Source organism: Brassica napus, chromosome C5 (genome assembly GCF_020379485.1).
Source record: "Brassica napus cultivar Da-Ae chromosome C5, Da-Ae, whole genome shotgun sequence".
Classification (NCBI taxonomy): Eukaryota; Viridiplantae; Streptophyta; class Magnoliopsida; order Brassicales; family Brassicaceae; genus Brassica; species Brassica napus.
In genome coordinates this window covers 38,200,546-38,211,920 of record NC_063448.1, presented here as the reverse complement: position 1 = coordinate 38,211,920, position 11,375 = coordinate 38,200,546, and the positions used below count along the sequence as shown (strand labels likewise).

Here is an 11,375-nt window from a genome sequence, read left to right as displayed (position 1 = left end):
CTTTAGCTACCTTTAGTTTTACGAATAAATCAATTAGTCAAATGCATCCACGTGCGCCTCATTGTCTATAAGAAAGTTGACATATGAAGAAAATTACACAATTTCGGGGCAGCTTCGATTCAAAGATTAGTCTGGTCAAAACTGATGAGCTTTAAAAAAAAAAAAAAAAAAAAAAAAAAAAAAAACTGATGAGCTTTATAATCAGTAATCAATCAGTCGGCCAAATTTAAATCTTTTTTATAAGATGAACGGGATGAACATGTACTGCGTCTATTCTGTTTCCTGTGACCCAGTTATTCAATATTGATCCAATCTGCTGCCTACACAATTTTTCTAACGACTAGACTTTATTCTGTAGGTCCTATATTTTCTTAGGATGAGGTTCAAAATATGTTAAATTATTTTCTTATTTAAATAAATCCTTCTCAACAGGATTTGCACTTGTAAATTTTGAATCCTTATTGATAATGTAAGAGTTTTAGTCACTAAATCAAAGTTACCCGCAGTGTCATTAAACTTTTTGAAAACAAGGAAACAAAAAATAAAAATAAACGTTTACAATGATGTAGAAGTAGTATGAAAATCAGTTTAGTGGAACACGTTTTATTTTGTTGTCGATGTACACAAGGATGAAGCGACGGAGAAACACAGGTTTTTGAAGAAAGCTGTACTGTAGTGATTTTCTCATTCATTGCATGTTGTAACTTACAAACATGTCATCACTGTACATAATGTGGTTTACGGATAGAAAGCCAATTCTGAAACTGAAGAACTGTTTTAATGTCGAATAGATTATAAAAGTTCTTGAAGTATGTAGTTTCATAATCAATACAGTGATGACATGATTGTGAGTTTATAAACTACATATATAAGGTTCCATATTCCATAAATCGTCAATCATTCATGAACAATGAAACCTCAAGAAATAAAATTCACCAACGTGAACAAATGGACCATGCATAGTTTAATTTCTGCGGTCGATATATTTTATTTCATGATTTCCATTCATTCGATTTTTAAAAATGAAAAAGTTTTACAAAGGGAAACAAATATTCGTGATGTGAGGTGGCAGTCCGAGTGGTGTAAATATTCTATTAGCAAGTGGTTTTTGTCATAAGCAAATTGATGGTCGAACCTGACCGTATTCTTGGATATATTCAACAGTAGCATCGGTCCACACACTGACCTCACCTTTCCTAACCTTTAATTAAATTTTATTTATTTCATAAACAACAAAAAGTATTAATACTGTAATTAGCCTTAAAATACATCTACTGTGTCAGTTATGTGGATGTTTTTTTTGGACTTTCCCTTGGAATAGGAATATGAAAGAATCGCATTATCTACCATGTGGACACACTTGGAAATTACGGAACAAATGTGTTTTTCTTTTCTCATGTTATGTTTGGTTTACTAAAAATGAATACTGATAAAAAAAATTGAAAACCCTTTCTACAAAAAAAGATAATTATTTTAGTATTGATTTACAATTTTTCAATTATAAAACTTATTATTTAGAGATTTTATGGATTCACGGTTGATGACTTCAAAGGTACTTATACTTAACAATGTATGAAATTTGGTGTCAGTGGTTCTATTTAGTATCTACATTATATCAAATATTTTTTGTAATATTTTCTGTTAATATGTATAAATGTTTAGATAACTAAGTTATATGTTCGAAATCTGAATCACAATTTTTGATATAGAACACATTAATGAATATGTAATAAAATTTCTAAGTTTTTATTGTGACAATCAATTAATGAGCAAAACCAAAATTTTTGGAGTCTTGCAAGATTTTATCACATGATATAATTATATGAATATACGACTTAGTTTATTTTCGTAAGAAAAAATAAATAAATTTATACATGTATATGGCGTTTATCTAATATTTTGAATTTTAATATTGGCAATTCTTCCAAGCAGATTTTTTTTTTAAAAAATTTCTCACAAAAAAAAACATTAAAAAAATCACTAAGATAGATTTCATTAAAGAGCCAAAAGATTTTTCTATCTCTTGCTTTATATATATAAAAATAATAATTTTGAATTATATGTTTTCAAATTTTAATTTTTTATTAAAAAAAATTTTGAATTTTTTTTTCAAATTTGTTTTTATTTTCTTCATTTTTTAAAAAAATTAGAAAATGCTTTTTGAAACTAGCTTTAAAAAATTTAATATTTTAAATTTTAAACCCCACCCGAAAATGCCAACTTTTAACTCTAAATCCTAAAGTTCATTAATTAATTTTCAGGGTATAAATGTATATTTACTTATTTAATAAAACATTTTGGGCCATATTTATGACAAAAAAAAATTGGGTATCTAAAGTGTTTCTCTTTTAATATTGATTATAATACTAATTAATATAATTACAGTCCAGGTACATAAACGGTCCTTGTTTACTCTCAAGTCTATAAAAAGCTCCACAAGAACCAAATTTCATTTCCAATTGAATTTGGTAACAAACATTTTCTCTCAAATCTCAACTCGAAAGCCTGAGAGAGAGAGAGAACCTTCGATGGCTTCCATGTCTGCCGTCCTCAGCAAATCCCCTTTCCTCTCTCAGCCTCTCTCCAAATCTCCATCCTCCGATCTCCCCTTCTCCGCTGCAACCGTTTCTTTCCCCTCGAAATCGCACCGTCGCGGCGGAGTAATCCGCGCCGGACTCATCTCTCCCGACGGCGGGAAGCTCGTGGAGCTCGTGGTGTCTGAGCCACGACGGCGGGAGAAGAAGCACGAGGCGGCGGAGCTGCCCCGCGTGGAGCTCACGTCGATCGACGTGCAGTGGATGCACGTGCTGAGCGAAGGCTGGGCAAGTCCGCTCGGAGGCTTCATGAGAGAATCCGAGTTCCTCCAAACTCTTCATTTCAACTCGCTTCGTCTTGACGACGGATCCGTCGTCAACATGTCTGTGCCTATCGTCCTCGCTATTGACGACGAGCAGAAGGCTAGTATCGGCGAGTCCAAACGCGTCGCGCTTGTTGGTTCCGATGGTAACCCCGTCGCTATCCTCAGCGAGTAAGCCTCAGTCATAACTTATCTATGAGCAAGTTGTTTAGTAAAGTTCAGTTCCAAACAATATAGATCTGTGAATTGCTGAAATGCACCACTGTTAGCTCAAAAGTTGCATAAGTTTGACGAATCAAACTTAGGTTATACAGTTCTTTTGTCAGTAGATACGTTTTGGATCTTATGTCTCTACTGAGTTATAGATTCATGATTGAAGTAGGCTTTATAGATCTGATACGCCCCTTTATCTGTCACTCATTTGATAGAGACACTAAAGCTGAATACTGTAAGCTCAAAAGTTACATATGATTGATTACCCTTAGGTTATACAGTTCTTTTGTCAGTACATACATTTTGGATCTCATGTCTCTTCAAATCCTATTTTCTTGTACTGAGTTTAGTCGATTTTATAGATTTAATGATTGAAGTTATATATTCGTTCCTGAATCTTGCTTTTTTGTTTGTTTGATCAGCATTGAGATTTACAAACATCCCAAGGAAGAGAGAATAGCAAGAACTTGGGGTACGACGGCTCCAGGCTTGCCTTACGTAGAAGAAGCCATTACTAACGCTGGAAACTGGCTGATTGGGGGTGACCTTGAGGTTCTTGAGCCAGTCAAGTACAATGATGGGCTTGACCGTTTTAGGCTTTCCCCTGCTGAGCTTCGCAAGGAGCTGGAGAAGCGTGGCGCGGATGCTGTCTTTGCTTTCCAGCTTAGGAACCCAGTTCACAACGGTCATGCACTTCTTATGACCGATACTCGGAGGAGACTTCTTGAGATGGGATACAAAAACCCTATTCTTTTGCTTCATCCGTTAGGAGGGTACACAAAGGCTGATGATGTTCCTCTAAGTTGGAGGATGAAGCAGCACGAGAAGGTATTATTGACTGTGTTGAGAGAAACAACATTTGCTGTTTTGTTGAAATGCTAAATGTGTTATAATTCTAAATACAGGTGCTAGAGGACGGTGTTCTTGATCCAGAGACTACAGTAGTTTCGATATTCCCGTCTCCTATGCATTATGCTGGTCCAACCGAAGTGCAGTGGCACGCAAAGGCGAGAATCAATGCCGGTGCAAACTTTTACATTGTGGGTCGTGATCCAGCCGGGATGGGTCACCCAGTTGAAAAACGTGATCTCTACGATGCTGATCATGGAAAGAAAGTACTAAGCATGGCCCCTGGACTTGAAAGACTCAATATCCTTCCTTTCAGGGTACATGAAAACCCAATTCAAAAGTTCCACACTTTTTTGTATTTTTTGGGAGTGTTGGGAGATCTGATTTATTGGTTTCTATGTCAGGTTGCTGCATATGACAAGACACAAGGCAAAATGGCTTTCTTTGATCCCTCGAGGCCTCAAGATTTCTTGTTCATCTCCGGCACTAAGGTAAATTCACTACTTCCCAACACTAACCTTACATTGTTACATTTTTCATGGTTTACTTATAAAATCATTCTCTCAGATGCGCACATTGGCCAAGAACAAAGAAAACCCTCCAGATGGATTCATGTGCCCAGGTGGATGGCAAGTTCTTGTTGATTACTATGACAGCTTGACTCAAGCAGGTAAACTACCGGTTCCGGCCTAAGACAAAGACAGAGACAAAGAAACTGTCTATGATTCGTTTCAAACTGTATCTGCTTTGTGTTGTGGACCTTGAGGCAACAGTTGTATAGGAGAAGCCTATATATAAACAATCTGGCCGGACCTTTTTTTTTCAAAATAAATTACATAAAAGACTGTTTTTCCTTTAGGAAAGCTGTAATATTTGATCAAACCACCGTCTGGTGAAAACTTGTACCATATGAAACGATTGTGTTTATATGAAAACAAACAAGAAGCAGTTTTGCTATTTCTATGCAACTTTTCAAAGTTGTGGAGTAGCACTTGCATGTTTACATGAATGCAAACTCTTTGCTGAAATGTCTGAAAGAAAACCTGAAGTTGATCATTTTGGTAAATATTTTATGTAAAGAGGTACAACTGGTAACTTGCTACTGTAGAATGCACAATCTTGAATCAAAATGTGATTACGACATCTGACTCAGATTCTCTTAGAAATAAACCACCTTTGAGATGTTAATTTGCCCTTTTATTTGCCCAATGATCTCTTTTTCTTTTTCCCTTCCTAGTCATGTGACAATAGTGCAACAACTCTCGTGATTTGTAACTGAATCTTTCCCAGTTAGAAGCTGAAAAATGTTCATCAAAGTCAAATCTTGATTCCAGCTGATGAGGTGAATCCAAACGGGCTCATGATGAGCCATAAGGCTATTCTCATCTGCCTAATAGATGCTTTTACCAAGGTCTTGGCTATTTCGTGACATTGAAAAGTCTAGAGGAAATCGGTGAGTGCAGAATCAAGGAAAACACCTGGCGAAAAAAATGTCTTCCCCGTTGTTAAAACACCACCTTCAAGATCTTCAAAGGTAAGATGGTTCATGGTGTGATGCAAAAGTCTGTGTCTTCTTGTGAAAACTTTTACCTATCCAACTTGAATATGCCCGGTTAACTACATTCCAGAAGAGAGTCCATGTTCATGTATCAGAACATGCCACAGATTCAAATGTTAACCCCTTGTAAAAAGATTTTAATCTAAATTTATCACTATATATATAAACAATATGTAAAGAATTCAATGTTATTCAAATAATACTAGGAGAAAAGAAACAAATAGTTACTTCAAATCCCATGCACAAATCAAATCCATTTCTACATAAAAGAGCTTCTCATGATCTCTTCTTCCATTTCAAGTAGCTAAAGAAGTGCTTCTCCGGTACCGGAACACACTTCACCAACCATCCAATCGGCCACGACGCAGCCCCTATCGCCACGCAAACTCCCCACTGACCCCAATTCAACATCTCAGTATCAGCAAATCTCTTGAGGAACTCAACCATCACAACTTGCAAAACCACAGTCACCACAATAATCCCAACGAAGAGCCTGTTCTTGTGTAGCCCTTCAAACACATTCTTCTTCTCAAGACTCCTCGCGTTAAACTCATTAAACACTTGACACAACACAAACGTATTGAATATCAAAGTGTTCTTCACTCTCTCCGTCACATCAAAAACCTCCTTCCCTCGAAACTGAAACACCAACAACACAGCGATCTGGTAAACCGCTTGAGCCAACAGATTCCTCCACATGACGTTCGTAATCAAAGGCCCGGTTCGACCGACCGGTTTATTCTTCATAAGATCGTTACTCGGCTTCTCTGTAGCTAAAGCCAACGCGCCGAGCGTGTCCATGATCAGATTCACCCAAAGCAACTGAACCGCCGTCAACGGAACTTCGCCGGCGGAAACAGCCGCGACGAAATTGATCACGAGAGCCGCCACGTTGACGGTGAGCTGGAACTGGATGAACTTCTGGATGTTGTTGTAAACGCATCTCCCCCATTTCAAAACGGTCGCGACGGAGGCGAAGTTATCGTCGAGGATCACGATGTCGGAGCTCTCTTTCGCCACCTCCGTGCCTTGGATCCCCATCGAGAGTCCGATATCAGCTTCTTTCAACGCCGGTGCGTCGTTTGTTCCGTCGCCTGTAACCGCCACGACGTGACCTAGCTCTTTGAGGCATTTCACCATCAAGAGCTTATCGAACGGTGAGGATCTCGCCATCACTTTGATCCTTTCGACTTTCTCTAATCGTTGTTGCTGAGTGTAGCTTCGAAACGCTTCTCCATCTAACACGGCGTCTTCGTTCGTCTCGTCTTCAGGTATTAAGATCCCACACTCTACAGCGATTGCTCTCGCCGTGAAAATATTATCTCCCGTGATCATTTTGATGTTTACTCCAGCGAGTTTACAATCCTCCACGGCTTTTTTGACTCCTGGTCGACACGGATCTTTGATTCCGATGATTCCAAGTAAGGTGAGATTCTCTTCTTTTAGCTTCTTCGTCTCGTTGTTATCGTTACGTTCTGAATACGCAAAGGCGATGCAGCGGAGGGACTTAGCTGCCATTGATTGAATGATCTTCTCGAACTTAACCTTATCGTCTTCTTGAATCTCTTTCGCGACTCCATAGCCATCGTAGAACGTACAACACATAGCTAGAATCTTCTCAGCAGCTCCTTTCCAGTGAACTGTGATCTCTCCTCTCTTCTTGATCAGTACACCACTTCTCTTTTTCTCTGAGTTAAAAGCTTCAAAGTGAAGAACCTCGTGTTCTCTCAACACTTCCTCCATATCCATCTTCAGCTCCTCAACCGCCCAGCTTAATATCGCTTTCTCCGTCGGAGAACCGGAGAATTCGTACTCAGATGAGTTAGAGTCAGCCTTAAACACACTTCCTGTAGTGTTCATTGCAACTCCTTGGTGAAACAATTCAAGAACTGTCCGAGACAGAGAAGAAGAAGCGTTTCTTGATTCTAAACCGGACCAGAACTCGGTTACCTTCATTTGGTTAAGCGTCAAAGTCCCGGTTTTATCGGTACAGATAGTGGTAGCAGACCCCATTGTCTCACAAGCAGATAGCTTCCTCACCATAGCTTGATCTTTCATCATTCTCTTCATCGAATACGCTAATGTTAATGTCACAGCTAATGGTAACCCTTCAGGTATCGCAACCACTATAATCGTAACCGCAGCCGCAACCATTTCGACAACCGCGTTCACGATTTCATCGCTTTTCGTCTTCTTACCATTATACTCGCGGTTGCCGCTCTCGTCTTTCGTGCTTCCAGTGAAATAACGGACTAAAAGAACAAGAAGAACCAAGAAAGCTACGAGTAAACCGACCTTACCTATAGACGAAGTGAGCTTGTTTAGACGGGTTTGCAACGGAGTTTGTTCGGTTGTGTCGCGGGAGATGTGACTCATCATTTGTCCCCAAGCTGTGTTCATCCCAACGGAAGTAACCACCATTTTACCAAACCCATCAGCGATTTTAGTACCGGAGAACAAGAATGTGTTTCCGTTTAGGTTTACCTCGATTTGGTCGCTCTCTCCGGTCATGCTTGATTCGTCTACATGCAGCGAATGTCCTTCAACGAACACTCCATCCGCTGGAACTTGGTCTCCGATGTTTAAACAAACGATATCTCCAACGACGATATCAAAAATCGAGATCTCTTGGCGACGTCCGTTTCTTACGACATCTATCTTGATGTTGCTACTTACTTTGGAGAGTTTGTCGAACTGTCTGCTCTGTCTGAAGTTGCTGACCGCAGAGACGGCTACCACCAAGAAAACCGCTACGAATATGCTTCCTCCATCGTACCATCCTTCTTTCAGTCCGTGCTCTTTGATCCCAAACCCGAGTGAGAGCGTTGCGCAGCCGAGAAGGATGAGAATCGTGAGATCTTTGAAAGCTTTCACCACAAAATTGATGAGACTCTTCGATGGTGGTCTGGTGTAAGTGTTGGAACCGAACATTGAACGCCTACGTTGAATCTCATCGGCTTCTTCGTTGATCCCTAGACGCGTGTTAGTCTTGAGAGCTGAGACTAAGCCATCAGTACCACCAAGAGACTCGAGTTTCTCTTGGTTCTTGTTCTTCACGAGATCGTTTAGGGTTTCTTTATCGATCGTGAAGTCTCCTTGAGTTTCTTTATCGATCGTGAAGTCTCCTTGATGATGGTCAATATCAACGGCGGTGTAGGAAATGGAGCGTGGAAACAAACCTGGTTTTCGGATGGTGTGTTTGGCGCAGTTGAGGATAGTTCTTGAGCTGTAAATCTTGATGAATGCTTGATGCCATTTCTTGCTTGATGTGCTTAGGGTTTTGGGGAGTTCCAGGAGAAACTTGACTCCCACACTATTGCCCTTCTTTGCATGGTCAGAAACTTGTGTTGCCATTGATTCTGATATTGTTAAAACTGGAGTTGCTAAACCGAAAACAAGAAAAATAACCAGAAGCTATAAATTTCTCTGTGGCAGCGATTGATTGAATATCAAGGCAAAATGAAAGCTGATGTAACGATGTCAATGCAATCTGCATTGCATTTATAAAGAGTTAAAGAGTCGGTTTTTCATCATCCACGAAGTTTCCTAGTAATACCAACGAAAATCACCTTCGTACAAAAACTGTTTCCTTATAACTCGTTCCATAAGTCAAGTATTAAACTGTACATTAAATGGAACAGTAAAAGTTAATTCAAATAATTATTATAGTATATAAATTAAAAAAATAGAAATAAGATAAAATTTAAATAAATTTAAATCAATGGTCAACATTATGAAGCAGTAAACCAAACCATATAAAATTAAATTATTTACTAATAGAACAAATATGATTTGATCCAAGTGTAGATCGTAAAGTTTATGAGAAGTAGGGCTCTGCAAATAAAGCGAACCTGAAAACCCGAACCGAATTCAATCCGATAAAAATTAATCTGAACCGATTCGAACCCGACATAAATACTGAATGGATCTTGTTTTATGGTATTTTGGGTCATGGGTATTATCTGAACCGAATCCGAACCTAAATGGATACCCGATAGAATCCGAAACATTCAAAATCCCAAAAAAAATAACTTATACCAAACATGATCTCAATTTCTAATATGTATCCAAAATACACAAAGATATTATTGAACATCTAAAATAATTATCTATTACATGAAGGTTGATAGTTGAAGGTGGCGGTTAAAGCTTGAAGTTTTTAGATTTTGGTTTTTTTTTTCATTGAATAATGTTTAAAATAATTATTTATTACATGAAGGTTGATAGTTGAAGGTGGCGGTTGAGCTTGAAGCTTTTAGATTTTGATTTTGTTTTCATTGAATAATGTTTCTCATTTCATGAGAACTTGGTTTTCGTTTTATGTTTTTATTTATTGGTTTTTATTTTATCAATAACTATGTTTACCTTTCGTTTGATTTTGAATGATCACGTCTGATGTTCTTTTCTTATTTTTGAATCGATTTTACTTATGTTTTGGTTACAAAATATGTACAAATTAGGTATTTTAAAGCCGAAAAACAAATTTTACTTATATTTTGGTTAAAAAAGTAGATACAAATCAAATATTTTTAAACCGAAGAACCGATTGGGACTCAAACCCGAAAGTACATCGGATTGTACCGGTTTTTTGAAGATTTACTAACCCCGACCTGAACCTAACATAACCCAAACCGATCCTGAACCGAATTTTCAAATAACCTGAATGAGTCTGGTTTTGATAAACCCGAAAAACTGAGATCCGATTGAACAAAACCGAAATCTGATTGGGACCTCGAATGCCGTGCCTACTGAGAAGCATGTCCACATTAACCGTTTCGAGTTTTCTCAGGAACAACACGTGTATCTACTACGAACGAGGCTAGTATGGACCTGACATGTTTTATTTAGCCGTTATGGTCAACTTGACAACATTTTGATTTAGTACTCAATACGCATGGTTTCACAATATAGGATATGCAGTTCAATATTGCGTAACTGCGTATGGTCTTTGTTTAGGTTTAGTATCTAACATTAGTTTCAATAGAAAATAATTGAGGGCAAGTCCGCGTATTGGTATATCGACATGCCTACTTGTACCGTACATGTACCCATTCACATTCTTTGATTAGTGAGTAATTGATAATAATATAAATTAATTATCTTCCCATCCTTTTGGAGTGTTTGAACCGTGTCGACTTCGAATTCATCCTAAATTGTATTGACTGCGATCCTAGTTTGAGCTCTGCTTGTCGGCTTCTCATTTCATTCATATGTTGATCACATACTTAATAATATTAAGAACCACGTATATGTTCAAATGATGTCTATAGTGGCTTCCACACAACTACTCTAGGTGTCACATGTGTATCAAAAGAACTAAGTAGACAAAAATATGTTGTCGTGGCTTTTTCTTGGGACTTAATAATAATGTTTTAGCTGTCGTTCGAGCCTGTATAAGTCTACCGTAAACATTTTTTGAAATGTGTGTTTCACATTTTTCTTCATCAAACTATATCTTATTTCCTAGACCCATAATAGATATTTCTTTTTGAAGAATAAAAGATTAAACCCGGATCTATTAAAGACACGTACCTAATCTTCGGGGGAGGTGCAACCCACGGATAGATCCTCACCCGGGTATTCAAATGGACCGAAATGCAGTAGCCCATATCTGTGTAAAGTGACAGGTGGATCGAACCTGAAATGTGGTGACATCCAAATCTTTCTCCTTACCACTTGACCACAAGCTCCCGGTCTACCCATAATAGATATTATTAACCAAAATTGTACGTTTTAGATTTTTGTATTTTTCTTGACGTAGAATTGTTGTAAAGTCGGACGCGGTAGTTACTTCCTGACGAAGTTCATCGTCCAAGCGTAGAGAAATTTCACATGATATGCAAACAAGAACAATGTTTTGCCTATTTTAGTTAAAAGACTGACTTAGGGAAATGGATC

The 11,375-nt window shown here is 38.1% G+C and overlaps 2 protein-coding genes across 3 annotated transcripts; one reads left to right on the top strand and one right to left on the bottom strand.

The window, feature by feature from the left end:
* Positions 1-2,405: 2,405 nt before the first annotated feature.
* On the top strand, positions 2,406-4,876 carry LOC106357712 (ATP sulfurylase 1, chloroplastic-like). Of its 2 annotated transcripts, XM_013797400.3 has the most exons (5): positions 2,406-3,028; positions 3,493-3,898; positions 3,976-4,236; positions 4,324-4,410; positions 4,487-4,876. In XM_013797400.3, the coding sequence occupies exons 1-5, from the start codon at positions 2,529-2,531 to the stop codon at positions 4,610-4,612; spliced, it is 1,380 nt and encodes a 459-aa protein (XP_013652854.1). In that variant the 5' UTR covers positions 2,406-2,528; the 3' UTR covers positions 4,613-4,876. The 2 variants fall into 2 exon arrangements, with proteins under 2 accessions (XP_013652854.1, XP_022568660.1); XM_022712939.2 differs by having other exon boundaries at positions 2,432-3,028; positions 4,324-4,876.
* Positions 4,672-9,198, bottom strand: LOC106357711 (putative calcium-transporting ATPase 13, plasma membrane-type). Its single transcript, XM_013797399.3, has one exon. It carries the CDS (start codon positions 8,829-8,831, stop codon positions 5,754-5,756), a length of 3,078 nt encoding a protein of 1,025 aa, XP_013652853.1. The 5' UTR covers positions 8,832-9,198; the 3' UTR covers positions 4,672-5,753.
* Positions 9,199-11,375: the final 2,177 nt, after the last annotated feature.